The 12,442-nt window shown below is 35.8% G+C and overlaps 1 protein-coding gene across 7 annotated transcripts in view; it reads right to left on the bottom strand.

Annotated features, from left to right (window-relative positions):
• Window positions 1–12,442, bottom strand: part of ST7L (suppression of tumorigenicity 7 like) — a gene marked incomplete at its 3' end in the record, with an annotated part of 150,993 nt that overhangs the window by 117,377 nt on the left and 21,174 nt on the right. For all 7 annotated transcript variants that reach the window (XM_082648131.1, XM_082648129.1, XM_082648132.1 and 4 more), the window contains 4 exons: window positions 4,490–4,644; window positions 2,918–3,015; window positions 2,373–2,487; window positions 80–152 (listed from right to left, as the gene is read on the bottom strand). In XM_082648131.1, the coding sequence (XP_082504257.1) occupies window positions 80–152; window positions 2,373–2,487; window positions 2,918–3,015; window positions 4,490–4,644 (441 nt within the window). The remainder of the gene's footprint in view (window positions 1–79; window positions 153–2,372; window positions 2,488–2,917; window positions 3,016–4,489; window positions 4,645–12,442) is intronic.

The raw sequence follows: 12,442 nt of genomic DNA, 5'->3' as shown, positions 1-12,442 counted from the left end.
TTGTTTAAAGTCAGTGGATGAAAAACAATATTGAGTTTAGCAGTCTTTCTAAACTATTATAGTTTTCATAACTACTTACTTATCTGAAACAGTCCTTGTCTTCAATAGTGCTGCTGTATAACAGATGGCTGCTGACTTTGGAAGGCTTATATCTATAATAATAATTTTTAATTTGGGTAAGAATCACAAAAATATCTTAAGACAATTTCTAATAAGAATAATTCATAGTTCAAATTCAACGGATATAATATAGTAGTAAAAGCACATGGACATATAATTGGAAAATCTGAGTCTGAATCTTGATTCTACTATTTACCAGCTATGCATCCTTGAACTAGCACAACTTCTTTAACCTCAGTTTTCCCAAAATAGAGAAATGGTACTTTTCTAGCAGAGATTAAATTAAACCATGTCTGTGAAAGCCCTCATACAATGGTAAAAAGTACTCAACAAATGCTTATAAGAAGCTGCTTATAATAATACTATCCAAGCAAAAAGCCATTGTATAGATAGAACTATGTAAAAACTCCACCTATTCACAGAGAAAAACTAAGATTAAGAAAAAAAAAAATTAACAGGACTTCCCTGGTGGCCCAGTGGGTAAGACTCCGCACTCCCAATGTAGGGGGCCTGGGTTCAATCCCTGGTTGGGGAACTAGATCCCACAAGCTTGCCGCAACTAAGAGTGCACGTGCTGCAACTAAGAAGCCCGCATGCCACAACTAAAGATCCTGCGTGACACAATGCAGATTCCACATGCCGCGACTAAGACCCGGCACAGCCTAAATAAATAATAAATAAATGTTAAAAAAATTAATAGTAGTTAAGTCCAGGTGATATAATCATGGGTGGTTTTCATTTTTTTCTTCTTCTGATGTTTTTGCATTTTCTACATTTTCTTAAAAGATGATTTTTTATAAAATAAAAAGAAATTGAGAACTACAATGAAATTAATTATATGAGTTCTTTCTTAAAGAATGACCAAAATAATGTTATTGGCAGAGTAAGACTACAGAACTCTCTTTCCAGATTCCAGAGTTATACCAGCAAATGGAGAACTAAAGAAGTAAACTTGCTTTTAACTTTTTCAGGATTCTAGAAGGGTGAAAACTGGGGACTCATAAAAATAACTGAAAACACAGAAGCATATCCAAGTTGCTAGTTTTATTTTATTTTTAATGAATAGGTCCTATCTGATTTTTCATATTCAGTCCCTAAGCTTGTTCATCATAAGTATCATAAGCAGGCCATGCATCTGATAAGTAACATATGGAAAGAATTTCTCACAAATTTCTCCATGAGCCTATACTACTCTAAAGCACTTCCTAAGAATTCCAGATGTTTAAAAGAAATAAACTTCTCTTTCCAAGTGTAACAAATTTCAAACTTTCCAAGTCATGGAGATTCCCAAGCTAATGGGTAGGAGCTTACAACAGGAGAGTGTGAATAAGTGACTTAAATGTGTTCTAATACAGTGAAAGATATGACCAGAAATATTATGCTAGTTAGGATGTTTCCAGCTTGGGGTTAAAAGCTGATGCCTTACTCAGAATGAGGAGAAAGGCTATGCTTCTCAAAAATTCTCCCAAATCCATTTGTGGTAAACTGGAACTGTTATCGTATAATAATAAAAATAGCCAACATATATTGACTTCTTACTTACTGTTGGGAGACTAGTAAACAAACAAATGGAATACCTAAGTTTAAGTTCAAGCTTGCCACTTACTGGCTAGAAGACCTTACCCAATCACTTAACCTTCTTCTACTCCAGTTTTCTTATTTACTAACCGGAAACAGTAAAAATATTGTACTTGTCCTACCACCTCACAAGATTGTTATAAGGATCAGATGAGATAATAAATTATACTTTGTAACTAAAAAGCATCGTAAAATGTTATTCTGAGTTACTCTTATATATACTCTAAGCAACTTCTGTTAGCCTTCCCTGCCACTCCAAAACAAATGAAGTGCATAGCACCCCATACTTTTCTATTACCTCACCTAACACGCTATGCCTCAATATAACTACTATTCATTTGTCTGTATGTTCCACTAAACGGTAAATTCTACGAGGGCTAAGTCCATGTCTTCTTATTCACCACTGTATTCCAAGCGCCTCACTCACATTAGGCGCTCAATAAAAAAATGAATACATCTTGAGAGAAGGAAAGTTCCTCCTTGCAGACTTTTGCTACCAAAAGTACTGATAAAGAGGATACTTAACAGCAACTTATATCCACAGATACTAGATACTGACTGGTAAGAATGCAAAGAGAAAATCACAGAAATACCAGAGTAGGATCACATTTATGATTACTTAATAGAAAAAAAATACTTTAACCATGCTATTAACTAAGAGAATTATCACTCACCATCATATTTTGCTAGAACTGCTTGGACATCTGCATAGGCCTGTAATTCTAAAAGTGATTCTAGGAGATTTTCATGGATGTTCAACATGGTAAGAGGGGGAAATTCTTTCATCAACTGTATATTAAAAAGAAAAAAGATTAAAATTATACAAAAGGAACTCAGAGCTGAATCAAATTCACTGAGGTAGAAATTCTTTTGTTTCTTAAAACTGTGGAGACTCAACCTCTAAGAAATCTATGTATATTAAATAAATATCTTGTTATAAAACTATCAATTAAAAAAAACAGTGATTCTGGGGAATTTCTTGGCGGTCCAGTGGTTAGGATTCGGCATTTTCTCTGCTAGGGCCCGGGGTTCGATCCCTGGTCAAGGAACTAAGACCCCGCAAGCTGGGCAGCATGGCCAATCAATCAATCAATCAATCAATGTTAGAAAAAAAAAAAGGAAAACACATAGTGATTCTGCATTAACTTAACTGGCAACTTAAAACACATTCTGTTTTTGAAGGAATAAAGATAAAGGTTGAGTCATCAAATTTACTTACATCTCTCATTATTTTTACTGCTTCTCTTATTCTTCCTAATTTTCTTGCACACATTGCCAGTCTTCTTTTAATATACACCAGTACGTTGGTATCTCTCCCTATTTAGAAAAACAACAAATGACACAAAACTATCACTTTTATATTATGACCTGCTACTTCATTAACATATTACCTGTTAATTTTATTTGCTTACCTTGGGAGGTTCAATTAAAATTAAATTGTGTCAGAATGGAAGAATATTAATAATAGTTGAATTTGGGTGATGGACAATGAACGAAGGTTCATTATACTGCTCTATTTTTATAGATGTTTGAAGTTTTTTATACTAAAAGCTTAAAAAATATATAGAGAGAGAATTACTTTTGCCTCTAACATTAAGTAATCTGAGTACAGTATATATAAAGTAATTTGTGTATACTTGGCAAGTAGATTTTACTATTAAAAGACATACATTAATAGGAAGAAATAACATTATTAAGTTTCTGCATAAACAATCTACTATTTTAATATTCTCTATTATCTTAGCTGACAAACAAAAGATATTCAAAACAAAATTTCCATGCTAGCATAAATTTTTGGTCAACAGCAAGTAACTAACAAACTACTTCTAGAAAGGGCTAACAAATATTTCTGGAACTATCTCATAACTATATCTGAGATTATACAAGGACAAATGGCATGACTTTTTTACAGATGTAGTTTCATTAGTTCCAGACTGCAAAATTACATATTCCCACAGTTGTGTGTTATAACAACACGCATTAATGAAACATACTATATACATCAATATTTAGTTTAGAGAGAAAACATTATCCTAATTTTAATTTACACAAACAAAAGATTGAGAACTTAACTCCAGGAGATAATGCATTATATAAACATATTTCAATTTATTGCCCATTATCTGCCAAAATCATGAAACTAAAGCCCTCTGGCCACACAAAATAGCAAGAAGCAGCAGCATTACAGATTCTAACATCTTTGGTAAAAGTGTCTCGATCACAACTGGGAAAGTATGCCTGAGAGTGGAAAGAAAGGACCTCAGTTGCTATGCCCCATATGGTCTCAAACACATCATGGAGAAAAAACAACCGAAGAAATAGTCAATATCAAGTGTAAGGCTGGTTTTGTGCTGAAGGGCCACTCCCTGGCACTATATCGAGATATATACTGTCTGAAGAGCAAACCAAATGATATACCTCTACTATTGCTTGGGTAAGGGTGAGGATAAAGGTAATAGCTGCTTATCATCACTAGAAGGTTCTCTTGAATCTTGAATACTTTTGAGTTGTGTTTCTCCAATGACCAGCCCAATTCTCACATGAAATAAATTATTGTTAAGTTTCAGAGCAGCACATCTCTCAATAACCAGAACAGATTTGTTCCCTTCTACAAGCATTCTCTAGCTAATATACATTTCTGTCTTGCTGACTTGAATAGATTTGTTATCTCTTATGAAAAGTAGCTAACTTTTAAGTATTAAGTTTTTTAAATTGTTGTTGTTTTGTGTTTTACACATAAAACAGGCAGTTGCAGGAACTAAAAGGGGAAAATTAGTTCAAATTCACTTACTCAGTTGAGCTTCATGCTGAGGACTTTGGTGCTGGCACTGTTGTGACCGCCTGTAAATTGTTTCTCCTGCCTTGAGTGCCTGTTTAAATAACCTTTCAGCATCTACAATAGTTGTTGCTTCTTCCTCAGCCAGTAGAACATATGCAGTAGCACAGCTATAAAGAAAGCAAGCAAGGCAATTTTAAGTAAAATGGTAAGACAAGTATTTTCTTTGGGGTATGTCCCTTTACATCACATTTCCGTATCTTTCCCTACACTTTCTGTAATAGGGAAGAACATTTGTATTCTATTACAAATTAATCACTATATGGATGTTGCCTATAAGCTTAAATTATATATAATGACCCATCTCTCAGAACCCTGCCTCCCAGGTAATGAGCATTAAGCTAATATACTTCTGTTTAGCTCACAGGAAACATCTTGACCAGGCCCACCTGTGAATGACTGCAGGGAGGAAGAAATTAACACATCCCCTCTGGAGGCTGATGGGAAACAGAAAATGTTTGACTTTACTCCCTCCCCTTTTAGTATAAAAGAAGACTGAATTCCAACTCAGGCAAGATGGTTCTTTGGGGCATGAGCCCACCATCTTCTCAGTTTGCTGGCTTTCTGAATAAAGTCGTTATTCTTTGCCCAACAACTCATCTCTTGATTATTGGCCTGTTGTGTGGTGAGCAGTACGAGCTTAAACTTGGTAATAAATTTTGGTTTTTCAAAAACACTTTCTATTTTTTGTTTTTATTTTGTTCTGTTATTGCTGTTAAACGCCTCTTGTGAAGGGGTATCTCATTGTGTTTCATTTCCCTTATGATGAATGACACTGAGCATCTTTTCATGTATTTTTCGGTCATTTGTATGTCTTCCTTGAAGAAACAGACATTTCAAGTCCTTGGCCCATTTTTAATTGGTTGTCTTTCTGTCATTGAGTTGTAAGAGTTCTTTATATATTCTGGATAACTAGACCCTTATCAAATATGACGTGCAAATATTTTCTCTCATCCTGTGGGTTGCGTTTTCACTTTCTTGACAGTATCCTTTGATGCACAAAAGCTTTTAATTTTGATGAAGTCTATCTAATTTTCCTTTTTTGGTTGTACTTTTGGTGTCATATCTAAGAAACCACTGCCAAATTGACAGTCATGAAAATTTGCTCCTATGTTTTCTTCTAAGAGTTTTATAGTTTTAGCTCTTAAATTTAGGTCTTTAATTTTTAATTAATTGTGTATGGTGTGTGTTAAGGGTCTAACTTCATACTTTTGTATGTGGTTATCTAGCTGTTACCATTTGCTGAAAAGACTATTGTTTCCCACACTGAATGGTCTTGGCACCCTTGTCAAAAATCAATTGACCACAGATGTATGGGTTTTTTTCTGGACTCTAAATTTGATTCCATCTAGATTAGATGGCTATTCTTATTATTTAATTACTGTAGGTTCATAGTAAGTTTTGAAATCAGGAAGTGAGTCCTCCTACTTTGTTCTTTTTCAAGATTATTTTGGCTACTGGAGGTCTCCTGTAATTCCATATTTTAGGATCAGTTTGTCCATTTCTGCAAAACGGGCAATTGAAATTTTGATGGAGACTGCACAGAATTTGTAGATCAACTTGAGAAGTACTGATATCTTAACAATAATAAGTCTTCCAATCCATGAACACAAGATGTCTTTCCATTATTTAGGCCTTCTTTAACTTCTTTTGATAATACTTTGTAGTTTTCAGTGTACAAGTCTTGCACCTCCTTGGTTAAATTTATTCTTAAGTGTTTTAACATTTTTGACACTATTGTAAATGGAACTGTTTTCTTAATTTCCTTTTCAGATTGTTCATTGCTACTATATAAAAAAACAACTGATTTTAAGTTGATCTTGTCTCCTGCAACTTTGCTGAACTCTTTTATTAGCTCCAATAGTTTTTTGGTGGATTCTTTAAGGTTTTCTATATATAAGATCATGTCATCTGTGAAGAGAGATAGTTTTACTTTTTCCTCTCCCATATGAAAGCCATTTTTCCCCCTTCTTGCCTAAGTGCATTGGCTAGCACCTCCAGTGCAATGTTAAATAGAGGTGGTGGGATTCCCTGGTAGTGCAGTGGTTAAGAATCCGCCTGCCAATGCAGGGGACATGGGTTCGAGCCCTGGTCCGGGAAGATCCCACATGCCGCAGAGCAACTAAGCCTGTGTGCCACAACTACTGAGACTGTGCTCTAGAACCCGCAAGCCACAACTACTGAAGCCCGCATGCCTAGAGCCTGTGCTCTGCAACAAGAGAAGCCACTGCAATGAGAAGCCCACACACCAAAACGAAGAGTTGCCCCTGCTCACCATAACTAGAGAAAGCCCGCACACAGCAACAAAGACCCAATGCAGCCAAAAATAAATAATTAATTAAAAAAATAATAAATATAAGTGGCAAGAGCAGACTTTCTTGCCTTATTCTTGATCTTAGCAAGCTTTGAGAGTTTCAGTCTAAAGTACATAGTTAGCTGTAGGTTTTTCATAGACGTCCTTTATCAGTTTGAGGAAGTTTTCTTACATTCTTTATTTGTTTTTATAATAAAATGGTGTTGGATTTTGTCAAATACTTTTTCAGCATCAACAGAGATGATTGTGTGGGTCTTGTCCTTTGTTCTGTTAATGTGATGTCTTACACTGACTGTTTTCACATGTTAAACCACCCTTGCCTTCCTGGGATAATCCCACTTGGTCATGGTGTATAATCCTTTTAATCTGTTGCTGGATTTGGTTTGCTAGTATTTCGTTGAGAATATCTGCATCTATATTCATAGTGAATATTAGTCTGTAGTTTTTGTTTCTTATGATGTCTTCCTTTGGTTTTGGTATGAGAGTTAATACTGGCCTCACAGAATAAGTTAGGAAGAATTACTTCCTCTTCTATTACTTTGAAGAGTTTGAGAAGGACTGGTGTTAATTCTTTAAGAGTTTGGTAGAATTCAGTGGTGAAGCAACCTAGTCCTGAGCTTTCTTTGTTTGGAATTTTTAAAATTACTGATTTAATCTCTTCATTTGTTATACGTCTATTCAGATTTTCCTTTTCTTCTTGAATCAGTTTTGGTAGTTTGTGCATTTCTGGGAGTTTGGCCATTTCATCCAAGTTAGCCAATTTGGCATACAATTGTTCATAGTATTCTATTATAGTATTTTTAATTTCTTTAAGGTCAGTAGTAATGTTCCCAGTTTCATTCTTGATTTTAAGTAAGCTGAGTTTCTCTCTTTTTTAATTGGTCAGTCTAGCTTAAAGTCTGTCAAGTTTGTTGATCTTTTTAAAAATACCCAACCTTTAGTTTCATTGATTCTATTGTTTTTCTATTCTCTGTTTTGTTTATATCACTCTAATCTTTATTACTCCCTCCCTTCTGCTTGGAGTTTAGTTGGCTCTTCATTTCTAGTTCCTTAAGGTATAAAGTTAAGTTTTTGATTTGAGATCTTTCTTCTTTATTAATGAAGGTATTTACAGCTATAAATTTTCCTCTGATCACTCACAGCTTTTGCTGTATTCCATAATTTTTTGGTATGTTATGTCTTCATTTTCACTCATTCCAAAGTATTTTTCTAATTTATCTTGTGATTTCTTCTTTGGCTCATTGGTTGTTTAAGAGTTGGTTGTTTGGGCTTCCCTGGTGGCGCAGTGGTTGAGAGTCCACCTGCCGATGCAGGGGACATGGGATCGTGCCCTGGTCCAGGAAGATCCCACATGCCGCGGAGTGGCTGGGCCCATGAGCCATGGCCGCCAAGCCTGCGCATCTGGAGGCTGTGCTCCACAACGGGAGAGGCCACAACAGTGAGAGGCCCACGTACCGCAAAAAAAAAAAAAAAAAGAGTTGGTTGTTTAATTTCCACATATTCCAATATTGTGAAATTCGAGATTTCCTTCTGTTATTGACTTCTAATTTCATTCCACTGTAGTGAGGGTGGATAGTTTGTATGATTTCAATCATTTTAAGTTTATTGACAATTGTTTATATCCTAATTATGATGTATCCTGGAGAATGTTCCATGTACACTTGGGATGTTGTTAGGTAGAGTGTTATATAGATGTGTTAGGTCCAGTTGCTTTATAGTGTTGTTCAAATCTTCTATTTCCTTGTGTATCTTTTGTCTAGTTATTCTATCCAATATTGAAAATAAGGTGTTGATGTCTCCAACTATTATTGTTGAATTCTTTATTTCTCCCTTCAAGTCTGTCAGTTTTTGCTTCATAAGTTGTTATTAGACATATATGTTTATAACTGTTATATCTCCTTGATGAATTGAACCTCTTTTATCATTATATAATGCCATTCTTTGTCTTGTAAAAACTTTTTGTCTTAAAGTCTATTTTGTCTGATACCAGTTTAGCCACTCCAGCTCTCTTTGATTACTATTTGCATGGAATACTTTTTTACACACTTTTACTTTGTACTTCTTTGTGTCTTTGTATCTAAAGAATCTCTTGTAGACAGCATATAGTTGGACTACCTTTTTTTCCTATTTATTCTGCTAATCAATGCCTTTTAATTGAAGAGTTTAATCTATTTACCTGTTTAAGTACTTAGTGATAAGGAAGGAATTGTTTCTGCCATTTTCCTATTTGTTTTCTATATGTCCTTTTTTTTTTTGCTCTCAATTCCTGCATTATTGTCTTCTTTTGCGTTAGATACATATCTTCTAGTATACCATTTTGATTCCCTTATTACTTATCACATTTTTTTGTTATTTCTTAGTGGTTAACAGTTAACAATTACATTTAACATCTTAACTTATAACAATCTAGTATGAATTAATACTAATTTAGTTTCAATAGTATACAAAACTTTGCCCCTATATAGCTCTTCCCCCTACTGCTTATGTTGTTATGGTCACAAACTGCAACTTTATAAACTGTATGTCCATCAACATAGATTTATAGTGACTGTTTTACATAGCTGTCTTTTAAATCATATAGATAAAAAGAACTGCAAACGCCCCCAAAATTAATATTGACTTTTTAATTTGCCTATGTAGTTACTTTTACTGGCATTCTTTATTGTTTTGTGTGGAGTCAAGACTGTCTAGTATCCTTTTATTTCAGCCTGAAGGACTCCTTGCAGCATTTCTTGTAGGACAAGTCTACTAGCACTGAACTCTGTTTTTGTTTATCTGGGAATGTCTTAATTTCTCCATTTATTTTGAAGGACAGGGTTGCTGGGCATAGAATCCTAAGCTGACAGTTTTGTTTTGTTTTGTTCTTCTGAACTTTGACTATGTTACCCCACTGCCTTACATGGTTTCTGATGAGAAAGCAGCTCTTAATCTTTTTCAGGATCACTTATATGTGATGAGTTGCTTCTCTCTTGCTGCTTTCAGGCATCTCTCCTTATCTTTGGCTTTCAAAAGCTTGATTATAATGTGTCTCATTGTGGATGTCTTTTCAGTATGTCATACTTGGGGTACATTGAGCTTCCTGGATGTGTAGATCCATATCTTTCATCAAATTTGGGATCTTTTCAGCCATTATTTCTTTAAATGGTCTTTTTGCCCCTTTTGCTCTCTCCCCTCTCTTTCTGGGACTCCATTATGCACAGGTAAGCATGTTTAACAGCATCCCACAGGTTTCTTAGGCTCTGTTCACTTTCCTTCATTCTTTTATTTTTTTACCTAAATCAAGTTTGCTGATTCCTTCTTCTGCCTGTTCATATCTACTGCTGAACCTCTACAGGAAATTTTAAATTTCAGTTATACTTTTCAACTCTAGAATTTCTATTTAGTTCTTTTTTATTATTTCTACCTCTTTACTGACATTCTCTAATGGTGAGACATAATTTTCATGGTTTCCTTTAGTTCTTTATACATGGTTTCCTTTACCTCTTTGAGCATATTTTAAATAGTTGATTTAAAGTTTTTGTCTAGAAAGTCCAAAGTCTGGGCTTCTTCAAGGACAGTTTTTATTCATTTTCTTCTTTTCTCTGTGTAGGGCATATTTTGCTTCTTTGCATGTCTTATAATTTTTTTGTTGAAAACTGGAAATTTTAAATATTATAATCTAGCAACTCCAGAAATCAGATTTCCCCTCCTCTCCAGAGATTACTGTTGCTGCTTACAGTTGTGACTTTTCTGAACTGATTTTGTAAAGTTTGTATTCTGTCATGAGTGACCAGTGAAGTGTCTGCTCCTTTAGCTTAATGGTTAGTCAGTGATTTGACGGAGATTACCCTAAACACCTGAAACCAAAAACAAAACAAAAAGCAAGTCTTTGCAGATAGGTTCTGTGTGTGTATTGGGGCATACCTTCAACATTCAGTCAGGCAGTTTACAACTCTGCCTTAGCTTTCACTTTCTGTTTGTGCAGAACCTGAAAGTCAGACACACATGAGAGCTTAGGGTCTTCTCAAATCTTTTCTGAGCAGGTGCCCAACTTTGGGCATGTATGGAGCCTCTGAGATTCCGAGGAATATGTGGAAGCTTTTAAAAGCGTTTATTTCGCAAAGTTTCTCATTCCCCAGCCTTTCCTCCCAAGCTTTCTAGTTTGTCTCTTGTTTGCCCTAGTTGTTATCCCTTGATCCTGGCAGCACTGGCTAATACATTTGCCTTTAAATATTTTCAACAATGCCCCCACAGTGTAGCTGTGTCAGTGCTGGGAGAGTTTCGAATTAACCAAAATATAGGCAAGCCCTTTGAGCTGGTTCTTCAGAGAGAAACCAGATGGGTCAAAGTAAACAACCATAATTCTTTGAGAAAAAGGTCCGTTCTGCTTCCTTTGATAGTAGGAATTATACCCAGAAGGCAGACTGTTGTCTTCAAGGCTGCCACTGACCTAGGGAGTGGAGGATGGGGTCAGTGTTAAGTTAAAACACCACAAAGCTCTCTTACAGAAATTCAGCTATTTTTTTAAACTGATTAAGCATTCTCCAGGTTGCAATAAACTCTGATTAGCTTTCAGAGTTTCAATAAAATTCATTCACTGCTTGTTGAGTTCCCTACACTGCCAGTTTTGTTCCACCTTGGGTAAGTCTTATTAATAAGGATTAGTATATCTGTGGTAGGGGAGTAAGAAGGGGTACAGGGACAATGCTAAGTTCACATTATTCAGGAGGCATTCCTTGATTAATCCCAACTGGAGCCATATTTTTACTCTTGGCACTTATTTAATATTAGATTAATACTTATTGATCTGTCCCATTTAAATATTAAGTTCACTTATTTTTATTTTTTTAAAATTTATTTAATTAATTTATTATTTTTGGCGGCCTTTGGTCTTTGTTGCTGCACGCGGGCTTTCTCTAGTTGTGGTGAGCGGGGGCTACTCTTCATTGCGGTGCATGGGCTTATCATTGCAGTGGCTTCTCTTGTTGAAGAGCACAGGCTCTAGTAGTTGTGGCACGCAGGCTTCAGTAGTTGTGGCTCGCGGGCTCTAAAGCACAGGCTCAGTAGTTGTGGTACACGGGCTTAGTTGCTCCACGGCATGTGGGATCTTCCCAGACCAGGGTTCAAACCTCTGTTCCCTGCACTGGCAGGCAGATTCTTAACCACTGAGCCTCCAGGGAAGCCCCTAAGTTCACTTATGATTCTACATTTTGTTTTTTCAAAATATAAAGTTGATAAAAGGAGCTATAAAAAAATAAAGCTGCTGTATGGCTTCCCTGGTGGCGCAGTGGTTCAGAGTCTGCCTGCCGATACAGGGGACACGGGTTCATGCCCCGGTCCGGGAAGATCCCACATGCCGCGGAGTGGCTAGGCCCGTGAGCCATGGCTGCTAAGCCTGCGCATCCGGAGCCTGTGCTCCACAACGGGAGAGGCCACAATGGTGAGAGGCCCGCGTATCGCAAAAAATAAATAAATAAATAAAATAAAGCTGCTAACATTAAAAAAAATTAAATTAAAGCCATGTTTTACTTATTTTGAATTCCCTTCCCATGCCTCCAATCCTACTAGCAACTACAGTTCTCAGGACTGAATGAATGCTTTAAATAAATGACTTA

Source organism: Grampus griseus (genome assembly GCF_964374135.1).
Source record: "Grampus griseus genome assembly, chromosome: 1".
NCBI lineage: Eukaryota > Metazoa > Chordata > Mammalia > Artiodactyla > Delphinidae > Grampus > Grampus griseus.
The sequence above is the reverse complement of the archived record's forward strand: the minus strand, read 5'-3'. Positions and strand labels throughout refer to the sequence as shown.